Here is a 17,448-nt window from a genome sequence, read left to right as displayed (position 1 = left end):
TCGCAGAAGGCGCGCATGTGCCTCGCCGAGAAGGGGCTGCCGTGGGAGAGCGTCCACGTCGACATCTTCCGCTTCGAGAACTACGAGCCGGCGTACACCAAGCTCAATCCCAAGGCGGTCGTGCCGACGCTCGATCATGACGGCCGCATCCTGATCGAGTCGAACGTCATCCTCGAATATCTCGAAGACCAGTTTCCGCAGGTCCGGCTGCGGCCGGAGGATGCCTATGAGTGCGCGATGATGCGGCTGTGGGTCTATAATTCTGAAGAGATCAATAGCTTCAACACAAAGATCGTTGGAGGGATCAGAAAAGAGAAGAGCAGAACAAGATGGAAACATAGGAGGAAAAAGTGGGGGAACAAAAGTAATGGAAGCAGAGGTAAAAGTATAGGGACAAAGAAGTACGAAAGTGAGAGGAATGAATGAAACATAAGGAAGTATGAGACAAGGGGGAGAGGTCTCAAAGTTACACTTGGCATGATTGTGCTGCAACCAATTTATACCAAGAATGAGGTCAAAAGCTTGACTCGGCACCACCTGCAATGACTGCAACTCAAGCTTGAAATCGCCCACACGCACAACTAGGTCCGCCTCATCTTGTGCACATGCATGTGTATGGCTGTTGCCATAAAGAATGAAAACTGGGTCTATTGCACAACGCAAGTGTAGACAACAACGTGTGGCAACAGGTCGAGCAATAGAAGATAAACTCGAACATGTATCAACCAATACAGAGAGAATAATAGGAGACATCTTGTTATAAAAAAGAGCTTGGAAAGTAAACACTGGATGAACCGGTGCCAAGTGAACCCCTTGATGATACTTCTGAAAGAAAGATGGAGGGGTCACTAACTTATTCGCACAAGGTCCCTCTGTTACTCACGCGACTCCTTGTTTCCTGGATGCACCGCGGTGTCCAAACCTTCCATTGCAACAGCACCAATGGGATGTTGCTGACGTCAAGGTCTCCACCTAGGAAATGGAGGTCGCCAATCCGGAAAGTGCTAACAACGCCGATAAGTATGACCAACTTCATCACATGCTCAGCAACGAACATTACGGCCATGACCACGTCCTCGCCCTTGTCCTTGGACTCGAGTAGCAGCAGCATCAACCTCTATTGGAACAAGACCATCACTCATAGGAAGTGGAGGTGAAGGACATGTAGTGAGAAGTGGAAGAGGCGACATTTCATAACGTTGTGCCAGGTGAAGAGCATCGTCAAGGGTGGCAAGAGCAAGTGTATGCACAAGTCCAACAAGATCTTGATGAAGTGTTGGCCACAACATTCCTAGCTTGATCCGCTCTGACATATTGGGCTCCGCACGAAGCAAAAGACTTCGAAAACGAACACTAAATTGCATCACTGACTCAGATGGCCCTTGACAAAGACAATGCAATTATTGGAAGGCATCATCACAATTGTCAGTATGTCCGAAGGCGCATTTGAAGACGTCCGGAAGAACACTCCAATCCCCACGAGTGGCCGTGCTCAATCCATTGTACCACTACAACGTCGTCACTTGGAGACACGTGGGAAACTCACCCAAACATCGAGCATCATCCCAAAAATGATATGTGGCAATCATCGTGAAGTGATCGAACCAATGGTACACATCATCCCCAAGATTCCCACGAAAGAACTCCGGCCAAACGCAAGGATTAGCACTAAGAGCAAGAGGAGTTGGACCACGTGCTGTGAATGCCACTATCAATTGAGTTCGGTTGTTCAATTGCAAACACATAACATCAAGCAATTGGACCAACTGCTGCTCTAGAGTCAAAAGAGGAGATTGCTGATCTACCATGAAGATGAATGAAAAAAAAAAACAAAAGAAGAGAAATGACAAAAAGCCAGAAGGAAATGGTAGATCTAAACAATGCAAAAAGCTAAATCTAAACCAAAATCCTGAAAGGGAAGAACAAAAGAAAGGAAATAGAAAAAGCTAGATCTAAACGATGTAAAAGCTAAATCTAAATAAAAAATCCCAAATCCAAGCACTCTTCAGGGACAATCAAAGATGCTCCTTAACTCTACTAATGTGAGTGCATGGAATATGGAAAGGGAATACAGAAATGTGCATATCAATTAACCCAAAAACCATAGCTTATATACAGAAGCAAGTGGTCCAGATTGAAATCAATTCGATGGCTACTAAAATCCCATTATGCTAATATTAATATATAGTATCGTAGTTGTACACTTGGCCCTCACAATTATAAATTCTTATTTGATTAATAAATAGAAATAACAAGTAAATCAAACATAACACAATAAATAATTCATTCATTTTTAAAGTTGGCCTATTCTTTTTTGTTTTTTGCTTTTGCACAGAGGGAGCAATTGTATGGTAAACATTTAAATGCTCACCAATGCGAGTGTCTCGCGTGGACAGCGCGTGTCCGCAAAACCTAGGTAGAGGCGGACATCCGATGGAACTGGCGCTGGCGGAGGAGCGATCGCTCCTTTCCATTCCGCTCAGCACCGCAGAGGATGGCCGATCGATCGTCCCGGCGCCGGAGGTGAGGCGATGTTTCACGCGGAGAAAGGGCCCCAGGCCGGAGGTCCAGGCCTACACAGTCCAATGCTCGCGCTGCGGCCAATGGCGGCTGGTGCCTAGCGAGGAGGTCTACGAATCCATCCGGGCGCGGGTGCTGGAGAATCCGTGGGTGTGCGAGGACGCCAAAATCTGGAGGCCCGATGCGTGTTGCGACATCAAGGGCGACATCCAGCAGGAGGGCGATGATCGATTGTGGGCGCTGGACAAGCCCAATCTGCCCAAGACGCCCGCCGGCTGGAAGCGCGACTTCGTCATTCGCAGCGAAGGGTGCTCCAGGTTTGGCGACATGTAAGTTTCGTCTATCTTTTTTCTCTCTCGATCGAGCGCCCACTTCTTTTCTTCTTGGTTCCTAGATACTACATTTCTCCTTGCGGGAAGAAGCTGCGCTCCATGGTCGAGGTTGCAAAGTAAGTTTCTTTCTCGTACCTTATAGCTTAGATTTTCCTTTTCGCTTATAGATTCTATAGCTAGCTTAGATTTCCTTTTCTATAGCAATAGCTTACTATAAGCAAGCTTAGATTCTATAGCTAGCTTAGATGTCCTCCAAACCTTGCTAGACGTGGTAGGCATCCTTTATTCTAGTTCTAGACTAGATTTTTTACTACTTGTGGCTTAGAACTAACTTCGAATGTCCTGAACTTATCGGATGTTTACTGTTCTTCCAGGTTCCTTGAAGATCACCCCGAGTACTATGACTTGAGCGTAGACCAGTTTTGTTACACGATACCACAACCTGCTGATAAGAGCTACGTCGCAGGCAAGAAACGAGCACGCGATTCTCCTTCCAAGCTAGTGCTCCAGAGATGCGTCAGGCAGTCGAGAAACCGTGACAGAAGCGCCAGGGCATTGAACAAGAAAAATGGTTCACGAGTACCGCAGAATGCTCTCAAACCATCGCTCAAACTTCCACCTCCGGTGCCGCGGGGATGGATCCGGGAGATCATTCTTCGTGGCAGCGGAAGCTCCAGGCTATGCGACGTGTAAGCTTTTGCCATTTCTTCTCTACCAGATTTTTCGTAACAAGGTTGAGTTTCGTCACAGATACTATCTCTCTCCATGCCAAGCCAGGATTCGCTCTCTGCCAGACATGAACGAGTAAGCAAGAACTTATCTCGAAGCTCTTATCTCTTTCTACTTTGGCTCTTTTCAGGTTCTTGCACCAGAATCCTTCCTATCTTCATCAGGGAGTTCGTCTCGAGCAGTTTGATTTCGGCGTTCCAGCGTCCGAGAGAGAAATCTTCGAAGTTGGATCGCTCCCTGGCTGTGCAGTGACGAGGGCGATGAAAGGCTCCAACTTAAGGAGCTAGATTTTGCACAAGAAAACTCGTCCTCCGTTATTGCGAACTTATTACGCAGACGCTAGTTGATTTGCGGTGAGATCCCCGAGATTAATCTAAATGTATAGTAGCCGTTAGATCATAGAATATCATAAGAACCCTAAAACCCCGAATATGCCTCCACTTGAATGTCCCTCCTTCGAGCGCGCCTCGATCCAGCGGATTCCTACGCCCAGCTCGTGATCTCCTGCGCCAGAAAGCGCGATCTCCTCCAAGCCAGGCGCCTCCACTCGCGGCTCCAGGCGATCCATCTTGCCGATGACAGATTCATCGCCAATCTCCTCATCGACATGTATGGCAAATGCGGCAGCCCGGACGACGCTCGATCCGTGTTTGCCACCATCCGCCGCCCCAATTCCTTCTCCTGGAACATCTTAATTTCGGCCTACGCCACCAACGGCCATGCCGATCGCGCGCGCCAGCTCTTCCACGCGATGCCGCTCAAGAACGAGGTCTCCTGGACCACGATCCTCCACTCGCATGCCCAGGACGGCGATCTGGATGAAGCGCACGGGGTCTTCCTCCGGATGCCGGGCTGGGACGCGCTCACCATGACCGCCATGGCGGTGGCGTTTGCGCGGAACAGGGATGTGGAGCACGCCAAGGCGCTGTTCGATGGACTGCCGGAGCGCGACGTGGTGCCGTGGACCGCGATGCTTGTGGCGTATAGCGAGGATGGCGATCTGGATGGGGCGAGGAGCTTGTTCTTGAGGATGCCAGAGTGGGGGATCGTGCCGTCCAATGCGATGGTCTCTACGTTTGGGCAGCAGGGATTGGTGAGGGAATCGAAGATGGTATTTGATGCGATGCCTGGGAGGGATGATGTTTCGTGGGGCGCGATGATCAAAGCTTATACCCAGGCTGGGCATTTTGTGGAGGCTGTGAGGATGTTTGAGATTGTGCCGGAAAGAAGCACTGTCGCAATGACGAGTATGGTGGTTGCTCATGCGGAGAACGCTTCTTTGGAAAACAGCAAGGTTATGTTTGATCGCATACCGGAAAGAGATCCAGTGTCTTGGACAGCGTTTCTCTCAGTAAATGCCACAAACGGGCATCTTGTGAAAGTGATAAACATATTCGATCGCATGCCGAAACGAAGTTGGAGGTGTTGGCAGACGATGCTTTCGGCCTACTCTGATCACGAAGACTTGGAAAACACAAAGCTGACGTTCGCCACCATGCCTTACAGGGGATCAGTGTCGTGGAACGCGCTGCTCGGAGCGTATGCTCAAACCGGCCATCTTGAGAGCGCCAAGGAGTTCTTTGACAGAATGCCGCAGTGCGACACCGTCTCGTGGACAATCGTCTCGGAAGCATACGCGCAGAGGGGACACATCCAAGAATCGAGGTGGTTTTTCGACAACGTCCCGGACAGAGATCTCGTCTCCTGGAACTCGATCATGTCGGCCTACGCGAGAAGGGCGCTGTTTCGAGAAGTGATCGAGCTCTTCGCGGCGATGGTGATGGAGGGAGTCGATCCGGATGCGGTGAGCTGCCTGCTGCTGCTCACGGCTCACAGCCACATCGGCCTGGTGGCCGAAAGCAAGGAGGTATTCCTGTCCATGGCTTCGGACTACTCCGTGGAGTGGGACGCGCAGCACTTTCGATGCATGGCGGATGCTCTGGCCAGAGCTGGCCGGCTTCTCGACGCCAAAGAGCTGCTCGAGTCCATGCCGTTTGGCGCCGAGAGCGTGGCGTGGACGAGCTTCGTGGGCGCTTGCAAGATCCACGGGAATCTGGAGCTCGCAGCGTTTGGAGTCGAGCAAGCGCAGGACTCCGATTCTCAGGATGGCGCTCCGTATGTTTTGCTATCGAATGCGGTCGTGGGCACGTAGAAGTTCCATCAAAAAGAGATTTTTTCTCTCCCAGATCGTTTTTCTATCCAATGTAGTCGCGGGATCGTAGAGGGTGATCGATCTTATGTTGCCGAGGAGAAGAGCTCTAGGAGTTCTTGCGAGATTCGTGCTTGCCAGGAGCTACAGCAGGAGGGAGACATGGGGTGGAAAGCCATTCTTGCAACACCCGCTCGCTCCAAGGAACCGGGGATGGGGGCTGGAGCTCAAGATGCTGGAGTGCGTGAGGAAAGGTAAGGTGATGTTCGCCAGGAAGATCCTCCCTCTGTGCCTGGAGCGCGGCGTCTTCACCGAGAACACCGAGCTCGCGACGCTGGTGATCGAGCTCTTCGGCAAGAACAGCTGCCTGGAAGAAGCGCGCGTGACCTTCGAGAGCCTGCCAAGACCTGGCAACATCGCCTGGCACTTCATGGTCCAGGCCTACATCCTGGCCGGGAAGATCGACGAGGCGCGAGAGCTCTTCGACAAGATCCCGACGATCACCGCCCACACTCGCAACGTGATGCTGGGAGCTTACCTCGCCAAGAACAGGCTCGCCGACGCCAAGGCTCTCTACGATCGCCGCCCCGTCCAGGAGCTCGTGACGTGGTGTATCATGTTTACCGCGCTCGTCAAGAGCGATCATCTCGACACCGCGCGAGGGATGCTCTGGGCGATGCCAGTGACCAGGATCGACATCGCCTGGAACGTAGTGATCCAGGCCTACTGTAAGAAGGGTCTCTTCGATCAAGCCAAGGAGGTGTTTGATTCCATGCCCGGGCATTCCAAGAACCCAATCACGTACCGGATGATGGTCACTGCCTATGCCCAGTCCGGGCATCTCGCCCAGGCGCGCGAGCTCCTCCGCGAGATCGAGGAGCTCGATGGCGTCGCCTGGAACGAGATGATCCAGGCGTATGCCCGGTTTGGGCATCTTGGCCGCGCGCTGGAGATGATGGATCTCCGCCCGGGACGCACCGAGGACGCCTCGCGCATCGCGATGATCCAGGCCGCCGGGAAGCTGGGGAGGATCCGCGACGCCGAGACGATCTTCGCCAGCGTCACACTCGATCGCGTCGCTTACAACGCGCTGCTCACGGCCTATGCCCGCGCTGGGCTCGTCGACGCCGCCAGGAAGATCTTCCACGCTCTGGACGACGCCAGGAACGAGACCAGCTGGAGCAACATGATCCAGTGCTATGCGCAGCGCGATCTCGTCCACGAGGCCGAGGAGCTCTTCGATCGATCGCCATACGAGTGCGTCGCGGCGTCCACTGCGATGGTCGGAGCTTACGCTCGAGCTGCGCTCGTGTTCCAGGCCAAGCGCTTGTTTGACAGCCTCGTCTTGAAAAACGCCACCACCTGGGCAGTGATGATCGGTGGCTATGCCCGGAGTGGGCATCCCAGAGCCGCGATCCATTTCTTTCACCGGATGGTGCTCGAGGGCGTCGATCCCACTCGCCTGGCTTTCACGGCCGTTTTAACTGCCTGTCAGCTGAAGCGGGCGCGCTACTATCTCAGCTCCATGGGCCGAGACTATGGCATACCTCCTGGCCTCGAGCACTACCACTGCCTCCTCGAGCTTCTCGGGAGGAATGCCAAGCTGCTGGATCGTGCCGAGGAGCTCGTGAACTCGATGCCTTTCTTTCCTGATGCTGCTGCCTGGACGATTCTCAAGCGTGCCTGTGAGGCTCACGGGGACACCGAGCGAGCGGCGAGGATCACTGTTTCACCAAAGTTCGAGTTTGTCAGTGCCTATGATCACGTTTGCAAGCGGGAGATGATTCAGTACCTGGATGAAGCGCTGCCGGACAAGGATCCCAGTGTCAGAGACTATGGAATTCCTATGGCTCATCTCTTTACAATCGGGAGAGAACTGCGACGATGGGAGAAATGAAGGACGTCGTCGTTTTTCTTCTATACACTGGAACGAGAAACGAACAAAAAACGTTCATGAAAGCGAAAGCATTGTCAACTTGGAAACGATTCACGAGCGGGACGCTGCCGAGTATCCAAGAATCGCGCCGTGACACACGTTGAGCTCGATTGACAGGTTCACGGGTCTGCTGTGATGGCTCGAGTCCACATTTATCTCTCGCTGCTCGTCATGTCGACCTGGGAGTGAGACGCTGAGAAACAAACGGAAAGGAAAGAAAGCTTTTAATTACCATCACGGCCGTTTGCACACCCCGGACTTTGGAGACTGATACTCATGTCGTTCGCGGATGAAACGTCCGATCTGTTGCTGTTGGTGGCGTCACTGTCGTGATTGTTAGCTCCACTCACTTCGTGTGGAGGCATCTGACCAATGTTGATGTTGATAGTCACAGAGGAATCTTGCGAGCTAGGAGCACCAAGGAGCTGAGCAGAGTGATCACCACCACCTCCATGCTCGTCATCTCTATCCGACCTCTTCCACAATTTAAGACTCCATTTTCCAGGCCTCATTGGTCTGCTGCTCACGAGCCTTTGGTGGTCGTTCCCGGTTCCTTCGTACTCGAAAACTTGAGAGCTCCATCCTTGCTGCTGGCTGACTACACTTTGCTGCTGCTGAGGATGACGAGGATGCTGTGACTGGAGCTCCATCTCGTTAGAGAGCTGGAGCTCTGGATCAAACAGTGATCTGATCGCTGGAGCCATCTGAGGATTCATCTGGGAATAGTTTACCAGCCGCCTGTCCGGAGAACTGCGGAGAGAGAGCCGGCAGATGGGACATGTCGAGTGTTGTCTCAGCCATGCGTCTATACAGTCGATGTGGAAGGCATGTCCACACCATGGAAGGAGGCGAAGCATTTCTTTCTCAGCATAATCGTTGAGACACACAGTACATCTGCATAAACAAAAGGATAAACCAGGACACGCTTTAGCGACAATATCTCCTTGCCGAGCAAACTATATACGAAAAACAAAGGCTTACAAGGCATCTTCTCGCGAAAACATCCGCTGGTTGTACTTCACGCTTGGAAATGTCGCAACCACCGATGGCTCAAGTCCACTCAAGCTCCTCTCCATCTGAAAAAAAAAATGAAAATCAAAGGGATCAACCACCAGTTCTAAGAAAAGGTCTACTTAGATAGCTAAGTTTGAGCTAAAGCACCACCAAGCAAAGGAAGAAAAGAACGAAAGAAACCAAACAAAGAACTATTTTAGCTCTTGCATGAAACTATGCGCTCGCTACTTCCCAGAAATCCAAGGCCAAATCGAGATAATCTTACCGAAGCTACTTGAAATCCCGGCGCCGCTGCCCCGCGCCGCCTCCGCCGCCGCCACAGCAGCCGCGCGCAAACGAAGACGATGAACGTCGCGCTCACCGCGAATCCCAAGACCGTCATCACCACATTCATGCTTGAGCTGATCATCCTCGCAAGGCCGAAATTTTCCCCTCCCACTGCCCGATCGATCAATCTATCTGTCTCTCAAGAACGAAGATCTCGGCCGCCGGCATTCCCACGGCCTCCAAGCATTGCGGAGGCGCGGCAGGGAAGTACTGGCCGGTCGCCATAGCCGTGCACGCTCGTGCTCACCCCTCGCTTATTCTCGCGCTAGGGGAGCTAGAGAAAGAGAAATGGGCGTGTAAGGGCAGGGTGTCCTTGCCAAAGTACCTGTCCTTGGGACAGATTTGGCCATGGCCGCGATTCGTGAGTGGAGGAATGGGCCACAAAATTTCTCTGTACAAGTAGCCAATGCATGGTTGATAATAGCTTCAATGGAATTTGGATGACGATAGGAACAGGCAATTCTACCTTTGCACCACAATTGGTGGAACAAACTATAGCTAGCTATTTTCTCCCTGTGCGTTCGTACGATAACTACATGAAATCTAGGGTTCTTGGTTTCCTTTTTTTCCTTGGTCAATGGAACTACACTAATTGAGCCGTTGACCAAATGGGATTAAACTTGGTCAACGTGGGCATAGTTTTGGAGATGGATTTTCAAACCTTGGAACTAACAAGTGGGAATGGACTTAGCCAGGAGCGTCGACGATGTTCTACGCCTCCCTCCCGACAATGCCGAGGCCGATTGTTTGATCTACTCGTCACTGCTCCAGCGCCTGGGACGCTCCTCGTCGCTGGAAGGAGGCAGGAGAATCCACCGGCATTTGGCGACTGCCGGGCAGGATCGGTGCAATACTTTCCTTGGAAATCACTTGATCAACATGTATGGGAAGTGCGGGAGCATCGATGACGCGCGGAGGGTCTTCGAGGGCATTCTCCAACCGAATGTTTTCTCGTGGAACACCATGATCGCTGCATATACCCAGAATGGGCATTTTGACGAGGCGAGGCGGGTGTTTGGGGAGATGCCGAGGAAGAATGTGGTGTCGTGGAACACACTCTTGGCGGCGTATTCAGAGAGAGGGATGTTGTGCGAGGCGAAGGAAATGTTTGACAAGATGCCGCAAAAAGATGTCATTTCGTGGAACTCGCTGGTCACAGCATATGCCCAGAATGGGCATATTTTGGTAGCGAGAGGCTTGTTTGAGAATATGCCCACCCGCGACGCGGCTTCGTGGAACACCATGATCGCGGCCTATGCTCATGCGAAGCATGGCAGCGAGGAAGCCCTCACGCTTTTCAAGAGATTGATCGCGAGCCCCGTGCGTCCCGACGACATCACATTCCTGAGTGTGATCGAGGCGTGCTCGGATCTGGAAAACGGGCAATTCATCCACTCGAGCTTCATCAATACCAAGGTGAGATCGCCGCTCAAGGTAGAAAACGCGCTCATCAACCTCTACGGTACCAAGCTCCAGCGCGTCGCCGCCGCAAGGGAGATCTTCGACACAATGCGCGAGCGCGACTTGATCTCCTGGAACACGATGATCGCGGCATATGCCCAGTCTGGGGATGGCGAGGAAGGCATCCATCTTTTCCGGATCATGGATCTCTACGGCGAGGCCCCGGACTCCATCACCCTCATCGCGGTGCTGGACGCTTGCACCGCCGTGCGATCCTTGGAGCGCGGCAAAACCATCCACGCTGCGATACGCGCTGGGACGAGACTTGATCTTACCACGCACCTCCTCGTTCTCACGGCGCTGGTAAACATGTATGGCAACCTCGGCTGCGTGGAGCTGGCCATGGAGGCGTTCCAGGGGATCCAGCGCAGGGACGTGACGGCCTGGACGGCGGTGATCGTCGCCCACGCACGGAATGGCCATGGCGGCGCGGCGCTGGAGCTGTTTCGAGAGTTTGGGCTCGAGGGGATGCAGCCGGATGCCGTGGCGTTCCTCTCCATCTTGACGGCATGCAGCCACGCGGGGCTCTTGTACAGCGGCCGGGACTTCTTCGTGGCCTTGCATGGCGACTACAACGTCGGGGTTACGTTGGAGCACTACCGGTGTGTGATTGATATGCTGGGAAGGCTCGGGCAATTGGAGCTCGCCGAGGAGGTGATCCGGGGGATGCCGTTCAAGGCCGACTTTGTTTCGTGGGTAACTTTGCTGGGCGCTTGCAAGACGCAGGGAGATGCCCATCGGGGGCAAAGGGTGGCGGAGGCTGCGTCGAGTTTGGATCCAGGGGTGGCGTCGCCATATGTGTATCGCTACTATGGAAGTTAGTGGCTTGGAACTTCGAAATTTTTGTTTGACCGCTGTCTGAAAAGTTGGCGTGTGCGGAAACATTGAAAACGAACGCAAGGGATAGCATTGAACGTGGCATTTTTCACACTGAGGTCTCAACATCCGACGACCAGCAGAGCTTTTTTGTGGCCGCGAGAGAATGAAATTTTCTATAAGAAACTGATTATATCACAGAACTTCGAAGAAACAAGACTACCTCAACCTCTATAAGCTTGCCAATGGAGCGTTTACAAGCAAGATTGGGGATCTCATGGACCACAAACAAGCTGATTTCTCGAGTTTAAAGGCGAGGATGTTTGTGCTAAGCTATTTTCTCGTCGTGCAGCGATATGGTGCGATCGACTTCCATACAATTCATTCATATAAGCTTTTTACTTCTAGTGGAGAGAGGTGGTGAACGAAAGAGTCTCCAGAGGGCTTCCACAATGGTACTGCTGGATGATATCAGCCAGCGAGAGGACGAGACGGCTGTCCATGGGCTTCACCAGCGGGTTCCTTTGCGGGACGAGCACGAAATCATACGTGTGGTTCCTCGTACTCAAAGGATTCGGGTATGGAATGTTGTGGCTGGTATTGGAAGGAGCAACGTAAGGCTCGAGAATGCTGGCCGTCACAGGTCCTGTGAAAACCAGATCAATATAGATCATAGATGAACGTCAAGAACTTACCAGAGGTACCGGCAGGAATGTTTGCAATCCAATAGTTGATGTAAGGATAGACCTTGGAAGGAGCTATTAGTGCTCTTTGATCCGCCATCACCACCGAGAGGAGACGAGCAGTGCCATTCCCGCGAAAGCCTTGGATGTCGATTGTGGGAGGCGAGTCAGTGCTGCTCAAGGGGATGAAATTACCACTCGCCACTGTGGTAGACCCATACTGGATGAGCAAACCCACAGTAGCTTGTGCAAACAGGCAGCACACAAGAAGAGAGGACACCACTGGAGACGAGAAAGATGCCATTGGAATTTGTTGTGAAGGATGAATCGTCCATCAATTTATACAATGTCGTAATCTAAATTCATACCAGATTTCTAATAAAGGACCAAATTATGTTCTCGAATTGGGCAAAGGAAAAATAATTGTGTTTTACCATTATAGCTTCACAAAGAGGCATCAGATATTTTCGCCAAGATGGAATCTCATCTCTTGTAATTCCATCAGTATGGATGATGAAAGAGCCTTTTTCAGAAGCATCGAAGAGCGTGATCACTTGGAACACAATGCTTGAAGTCTATGCCCAAGGAGAATACAGCAAGAACACTGTTTTCGAAGATGGACCTTGTCTCTTTTACGGTTTTTATCGTGTTGAGGAAACAAAACGATTATTTGACCAAGTTCCAGCCACTAGTGGTAACATCGAATGTGATGGGTACAGCATATGCTCAAAGCGGTCACTTTGGAGATTCTCTACATTTTCACTCATGAAAATTCTCGTCACCTTTAGTGCGATGATAAGCATCTGACGTGTTCAAAGCCAAGGAAGCCTTCGAGTCGATTCCACTGGACGGGACCCCCTGCCCAGAATGCATGGATAAGATTGCATTCCAGGAGCTCAGTGTCTTCTCCCCGTCTTCTCTCAAACAGTGACTCCGATCCATCCAAATAGTGAGAGCTGCAAACGAGCACGGTTGAGCAGCTTATTGAGTCCCAAGCAGGCATTCGATCGAACACACCCTTGGCGCTTTTTTCGTAACAGGACTACCATTAGACAGTTCCAAGCTACCAAGTTCCTCTCTGGAATATGCTTCCTTGAGATTGTCCACGAAAGCTTGGATCAATGCTGTCCATGACGAGTAGATCGATCCAAAGTAATAGAGGTGTTCCAGCGTATGAAGGCCAGAGACATGATCTCGTGGACGTGTTTGACCATAGCTCATTCCCACCAGAGATGGTGTCAAATCAAGTTTTCCAAGAAATGGCAGTGGAAGGAGTGAGGCCAAACTAGCGATCGAAAGGGTGAGCGATGGGCAGCGTCAGAAAGAATTAGGCCTCCTTCTCTTTGCGATAGCGTTTTTCCTTTTCTCTCTGGGCTAAGTTTCATGACCTTGTTGGTCGCTTGCAGCCATTTGGGATGGATAGATCAAGCTCTTGAGTGTTTGTTGAGCATGCAACAATTGACTATGGGATAGATCCATGCCAGGGAGCGCTATAGCTGTGTTGTGGATATGTTGGGGAGAACTGGCCAGCTGACAGAGGCCCGACAGGTTATAAGCTTTTTGCCAGGATGTCCGGTTGCTTGGGGAGCTCATCTTGGAGCTTGCAAGTTTCAGTGTGATGGTGGTGTTGGAGAGGATGTTTTTTCCTCACGTCCTATTGCGAAGCTTACACAAATGTGCTTTTGCGAGGTATATGTATACAACTTAGAGCACTGAAGCTGTAAACCGCCCAAATTATTTTTTCTTTTAAAAAATAGAACAAATTCTACAATAAAATAAAAAGAAAGAGAGAGCAAAGGAACACGAATTAAAAAGCTAGATTATTCTCTTAAAAAATCTCGTTCCTCGTCGTCCAGAGTGTGGAAGATCTTCCTAGTGGCGTCGACGAACCCAGCACGGGCATAGCGTGAGGAGCGCGTTGTAAGCGACGCGATCGAGTGTGACGCTGGCGAAGATCGTCTCCGTCGCGGATCCTGCCCAGCTTCCCGGCGCCCTGGATCATCGCGATGCGCGAGGCGTCGTCGATGCGCGAGGCGTCGTCGGTGCGCCCCGGGCGAAGATCCATCATCTCCCGGCCAAGATGCCCAAACCGGGCATACGCCTGAATCATCTCGTTCCAGGCGATGCCATCTTTTCTCCTTTTATTTTGGTTATTTATATTCGAGGCAAGCCTTTTTGTTGTTCTGTTTCATGAGTGCTTGAGCTATCTATCTATCCCACTGTGAGGCATGAGACTGATAGATCAGTGTTCGCGAGTTGATTTACTCCCAAGGTTCCGCAGCTCCTCCGTGAGAGGTTCTTGTGTTTGTAGAGTGGAATGAAGGCTTTACCCGTATGCAATTAAGGTAAGTTCAAAGAAAGAAAAGATACTTGGAGTAGACCACTATTTCGCTTATTTCAATACCGAAAATAATCAGCACTTCTGTTTAAGAAAATATATAAAGGTTGCTTTCTAGGAATAAACGTGCTGTGCAGCACCAGATTTGTGCTCAGCCCACCCATCCGAAAAAAAAACTCCTTTCAATGGAAACCGATCACAGATAAATGCTGCTCTTCTCTCGAGTTCGTTGCTAGATCGCTCCCCAGTGTCGAGTGTCTCTCCTTCGTCCTCCGGCGCGGGAGCAGCACAAATGGAGACGATCAAGCCCCGGGCGACTCTTGTCCTGTGCTCTGGAGTTTTCCTGCTCTTGATCTCTCTGTTCCTGATCCAGGTTGCTGCCGACGATGACGCGACTCTCGACTGCGATAGCCAAGTGAATGGCCTCGCCGGGAATTGCATGACTGCCGTGCTCATTGGAACCAAACCGTCATCCAAGTGCTGCAAGTTCGTGAGGAGCGCCCAGCTCGACTGCCTCTGTTCCAAGATCACCAAAGATGTCACCAAAATGATCACTGAGCATCTGCTCAACACCGCTCTTAAAATCGCAAAGCAGTGCAACTGGGAGCTACCTCACAACTATCAGTGCGGAAGTTAGTACTCTCTCACTTTCATTTTGCCTTTCTGCTGCTGGTGATAAAAGAACTGACCTTTTGTTCAATGTCGTTGCAGGCTACACTTTTCCATGACAAAAGAGAAGTTGATGATTCAGGCATGCTTGTAGCAAATCCTTGAAAAAGCTTACAGTAAGAACTCTCTGGTTAATTATCCGCGTTGTTGTGCTTTGAGTGTAGAGGTTCCAACGAACAGCATTGCATAATCCTTTTCAATCCACTTTACAAGTAACGAAGGAATCGGGCGAGCTTATACATGTATACCCGGCAACAAAGGATGTTTGGGCATCTGCTTTAGTTCCTGGTTCAGATAGAGAAACGAAACACTTTCTTGCTTGCCTCTTGTAAGCTTCTCAATTGCATGGACTTTTTTCCAGTGAGCTTCATCTCAACGTTGTAGCTTCTGCCTATATCTATAAGTTCGCATAGCATTCCATGATGTGATTTTCTTTGAAGAGAAATTATGGATGGAAGGGCGGAGTGTTTGCAGCTGATTAGATCTCGCAAGACAGTTCCAGCACTGCGTGATGTCCATTCAAGGATGATGGCTCTGGTGGATCCAGACGATGTGTTTGTGTAGAACAAGGCAGAGCTGGCACGGGAGATTTTCGATGGAATCCAGAACAAAGACTCTTTTTCGTGGGCGATTCTTTTCTCGGTCTATGCCCGGAACGGGAATGTGTACGCCGCCAAGCTTGCATTTGATCAAATCAATGGTACTGCTGGATGATATCAACCAGCGAGAGGACGACGTGGGCTTCACCAGCGGTTCCGTTGCGGAACGAGCACGAAATCATACGTGTGGTTCCTCGTACTCACAGGATTCGGGTATGGAATATTGTGGCTAGTATTGGAAGGAACAGTTGAAGACCTTGGAAGGAGCTACTAGTGCTCTTTGATCTGCCATCACCACATTCCCGCGAAAGCCTTGGATGTGGATTGTGGGAGGCGAAGTCAGTGCTGCTCAAGAGGATGAAATTACCACTCGCCACTCTAGACCCATACTAGATGATCAAACCCACAGTGACAAACAGGCAGGACACAAGAAAAGAAGACACCACTGGAGACAAGAAAGATGCCATTGGAATTTGTTGTTCGTTTTGTCGTAATCTAAATTCGTCAGATTTCTATTAAAGGACCAAAATAATTTTTCGAAATAGACAGTATGGAATACTGTGTAGGATATTTTCATGAAGATCTTGTAATTTTCCATCCTTGAATCTTTGAGTTCAGAAAAATCGAAGAGCATACATGATCACTTGGAACACAATGCTTGAAGTCTACGGGAGGAAAACTGTTTTCGAAGATGCCATTCTGGGACCTCGTCGCTTTTACGGTTTTAATCACAGTTTTTGCATCAAATGGCCGTGTTGAGGACGCAAAACGATTATTTGACCAAGTTCCAGCCACTAGTGTGGATGGTCTCCGCATATGCTCAAAGGGGTCACTTTGGAGATTCTCTACAATTTCTCTCGTGAAAAATCTCGTGACCTTTAGTGTGCTGATATGCAGTGTGGAGGCGTGTTTAAAGCCAAGGAAGCCTTCGAGTATACGGGAGCACTCGTCTTGGACAGCATTGATCCAAGCTTTCGTGGACAACAACTGTAATCTCAAGGAAGCAAACTCCAGAGAGGAACTTGGAACCGTACCTGTCTAATGGTAGTCCTGGTACAAAATGGAGATTATAAAAGCGCCAAGGGTGTGTTCGATCGAATGCCCGCTTGGGACTCAATAAGCTGCTCAACCATGCTCGTTTGCAGCTCTCACGAATTGGATGGATCGGAGACTCTGTTTGAGAGAAGACGGGGAGAAGACACTGAGCTCCTGGAATGCAATCTTATCCGTGCATGCTGAGCATGGAGATCTATCCAAAGTCATAGAGATTTTCCAGAGAATGAAGGCCAGAGATATGACCTCGTGGACGTGTTTCATCACACGCCGGAGATGGTATCAAATCGCTCAAAGTTTTCCAAGAAATGGAAGTGGAAGTAGTGAGGCCAAACCGGATAAGTTTCATGAGCTTGTTGGTCGCTTGCAGCCATTGGAATGAATAGATCAAGCTCTTGAGTGTTTGTGGAGCATGCAATTTGACTATGGGATAGGTCCAGCCAGGGAGGTGTTGTGGATATGTTGGCGAGAACTGGCCAGCTGACATAGAAGCTTTTTTCCAGGATGTCCGGTTGCTTGAAGAGCTCAGCTTGGAGCTTGCAAGCTTCAGTGTGATGTTGGTGTTGGAGAGGATGCTGCGAAACATGGTTTTGAGCTGGATCCCTCCAACACTGCTGCTCACTTCCTATTGCAAGGCTTACACAAATGTGTTTTTGCGAGGTAGATATATACAGCTTAGAAGACTAAAGTGTAAACCACCGAAACTAGAAGGAGATTATTTTTTTCTTTAATGGAACAAATTTCTAACACAAAAGAAAAAAAAAAGGGTCATGAGCACGTGTGCATGAGCAATTCCCTGATTATGCTTTAAAGTCAACAATG

The 17,448-nt window shown here is 50.4% G+C and overlaps 6 protein-coding genes across 6 annotated transcripts; 5 read left to right on the top strand and 1 right to left on the bottom strand.

Annotated features, from left to right (window-relative positions):
* The first annotated feature begins 15 nt into the window (after window positions 1-15).
* Window positions 16-2,416, top strand: LOC112346743 (protein LigF-like). The gene is made up of 2 exons (XM_024676323.1): window positions 16-252; window positions 2,336-2,416. Exons 1-2 carry the CDS (start codon window positions 16-18, stop codon window positions 2,414-2,416), a joined length of 318 nt encoding a protein of 105 aa, XP_024532091.1.
* On the top strand, window positions 2,403-4,004 carry LOC9640244. The gene is made up of 5 exons (XM_002971672.2): window positions 2,403-2,849; window positions 2,915-2,968; window positions 3,227-3,541; window positions 3,603-3,656; window positions 3,712-4,004. The coding sequence occupies exons 1-5, from the start codon at window positions 2,434-2,436 to the stop codon at window positions 3,866-3,868; spliced, it is 996 nt and encodes a 331-aa protein (XP_002971718.2). The 5' UTR covers window positions 2,403-2,433; the 3' UTR covers window positions 3,869-4,004.
* Window positions 4,005-4,188: 184 nt separating this feature from the next.
* On the top strand, window positions 4,189-5,988 carry LOC112346742 (pentatricopeptide repeat-containing protein At4g02750-like). Its single transcript, XM_024676322.1, has 2 exons — window positions 4,189-5,696; window positions 5,790-5,988. Exons 1-2 carry the CDS (start codon window positions 4,189-4,191, stop codon window positions 5,986-5,988), a joined length of 1,707 nt encoding a protein of 568 aa, XP_024532090.1.
* A 4-nt stretch (window positions 5,989-5,992) lies between these two features.
* Window positions 5,993-7,627, top strand: LOC112346741 (pentatricopeptide repeat-containing protein At4g02750-like). Its single transcript, XM_024676321.1, has one exon. The coding sequence runs from the start codon at window positions 5,993-5,995 to the stop codon at window positions 7,625-7,627; it is 1,635 nt and encodes a 544-aa protein (XP_024532089.1).
* Window positions 7,618-9,285, bottom strand: LOC112346782 (RING-H2 finger protein ATL58-like). Its single transcript, XM_024676409.1, has 4 exons — window positions 8,946-9,285; window positions 8,648-8,742; window positions 7,899-8,560; window positions 7,618-7,845 (listed from the first exon to the last, which is right to left on the bottom strand). Exons 1-4 carry the CDS (start codon window positions 9,087-9,089, stop codon window positions 7,718-7,720), a joined length of 1,029 nt encoding a protein of 342 aa, XP_024532177.1. The 5' UTR covers window positions 9,090-9,285; the 3' UTR covers window positions 7,618-7,717.
* A 403-nt stretch (window positions 9,286-9,688) lies between these two features.
* On the top strand, window positions 9,689-11,290 carry LOC9639973 (pentatricopeptide repeat-containing protein At4g02750). The gene has a single exon (XM_024676320.1). It carries the CDS (start codon window positions 9,689-9,691, stop codon window positions 11,288-11,290), a length of 1,602 nt encoding a protein of 533 aa, XP_024532088.1.
* Window positions 11,291-17,448: the final 6,158 nt, after the last annotated feature.

The sequence above is a fragment of the Selaginella moellendorffii genome, unplaced genomic scaffold (genome assembly GCF_000143415.4).
Source record: "Selaginella moellendorffii unplaced genomic scaffold, v1.0 SELMOscaffold_17, whole genome shotgun sequence".
NCBI lineage: Eukaryota > Viridiplantae > Streptophyta > Lycopodiopsida > Selaginellales > Selaginellaceae > Selaginella > Selaginella moellendorffii.
Note: the sequence above shows the minus strand (reverse complement) of the source record. Positions and strands in the feature narration are given on the sequence as shown.

Coding starts and splice junctions, on each gene's coding strand:
- LOC112346743 (XM_024676323.1), top strand. CDS start 16: ATGTGCCTCGCCGAGAAGGGGCTGCCGTGGGAGAGCGTCCACGTCGAC. Junction 253..2,335: donor GCGCGATGATGCGGCTGTGG/GTCTATAATTCT, acceptor GCTTTTGCACAG/AGGGAGCAATTGTATGGTAA.
- LOC9640244 (XM_002971672.2), top strand. CDS start 2,434: ATGGAACTGGCGCTGGCGGAGGAGCGATCGCTCCTTTCCATTCCGCTC. Junction 2,850..2,914: donor TGCTCCAGGTTTGGCGACAT/GTAAGTTTCGTC, acceptor CTTGGTTCCTAG/ATACTACATTTCTCCTTGCG. Junction 3,542..3,602: donor AGCTCCAGGCTATGCGACGT/GTAAGCTTTTGC, acceptor GTTTCGTCACAG/ATACTATCTCTCTCCATGCC.
- LOC112346742 (XM_024676322.1), top strand. CDS start 4,189: ATGTATGGCAAATGCGGCAGCCCGGACGACGCTCGATCCGTGTTTGCC. Junction 5,697..5,789: donor GATTCTCAGGATGGCGCTCC/GTATGTTTTGCT, acceptor TATCCAATGTAG/TCGCGGGATCGTAGAGGGTG.
- LOC112346741 (XM_024676321.1), top strand. CDS start 5,993: ATGTTCGCCAGGAAGATCCTCCCTCTGTGCCTGGAGCGCGGCGTCTTC.
- LOC112346782 (XM_024676409.1), bottom strand. CDS start 9,089: ATGATCAGCTCAAGCATGAATGTGGTGATGACGGTCTTGGGATTCGCG. Junction 8,561..8,647: donor TTTTCGCGAGAAGATGCCTT/GTAAGCCTTTGT, acceptor TTGTTTATGCAG/ATGTACTGTGTGTCTCAACG. Junction 7,846..7,898: donor GTGTGCAAACGGCCGTGATG/GTAATTAAAAGC, acceptor TCTCACTCCCAG/GTCGACATGACGAGCAGCGA.
- LOC9639973 (XM_024676320.1), top strand. CDS start 9,689: ATGGACTTAGCCAGGAGCGTCGACGATGTTCTACGCCTCCCTCCCGAC.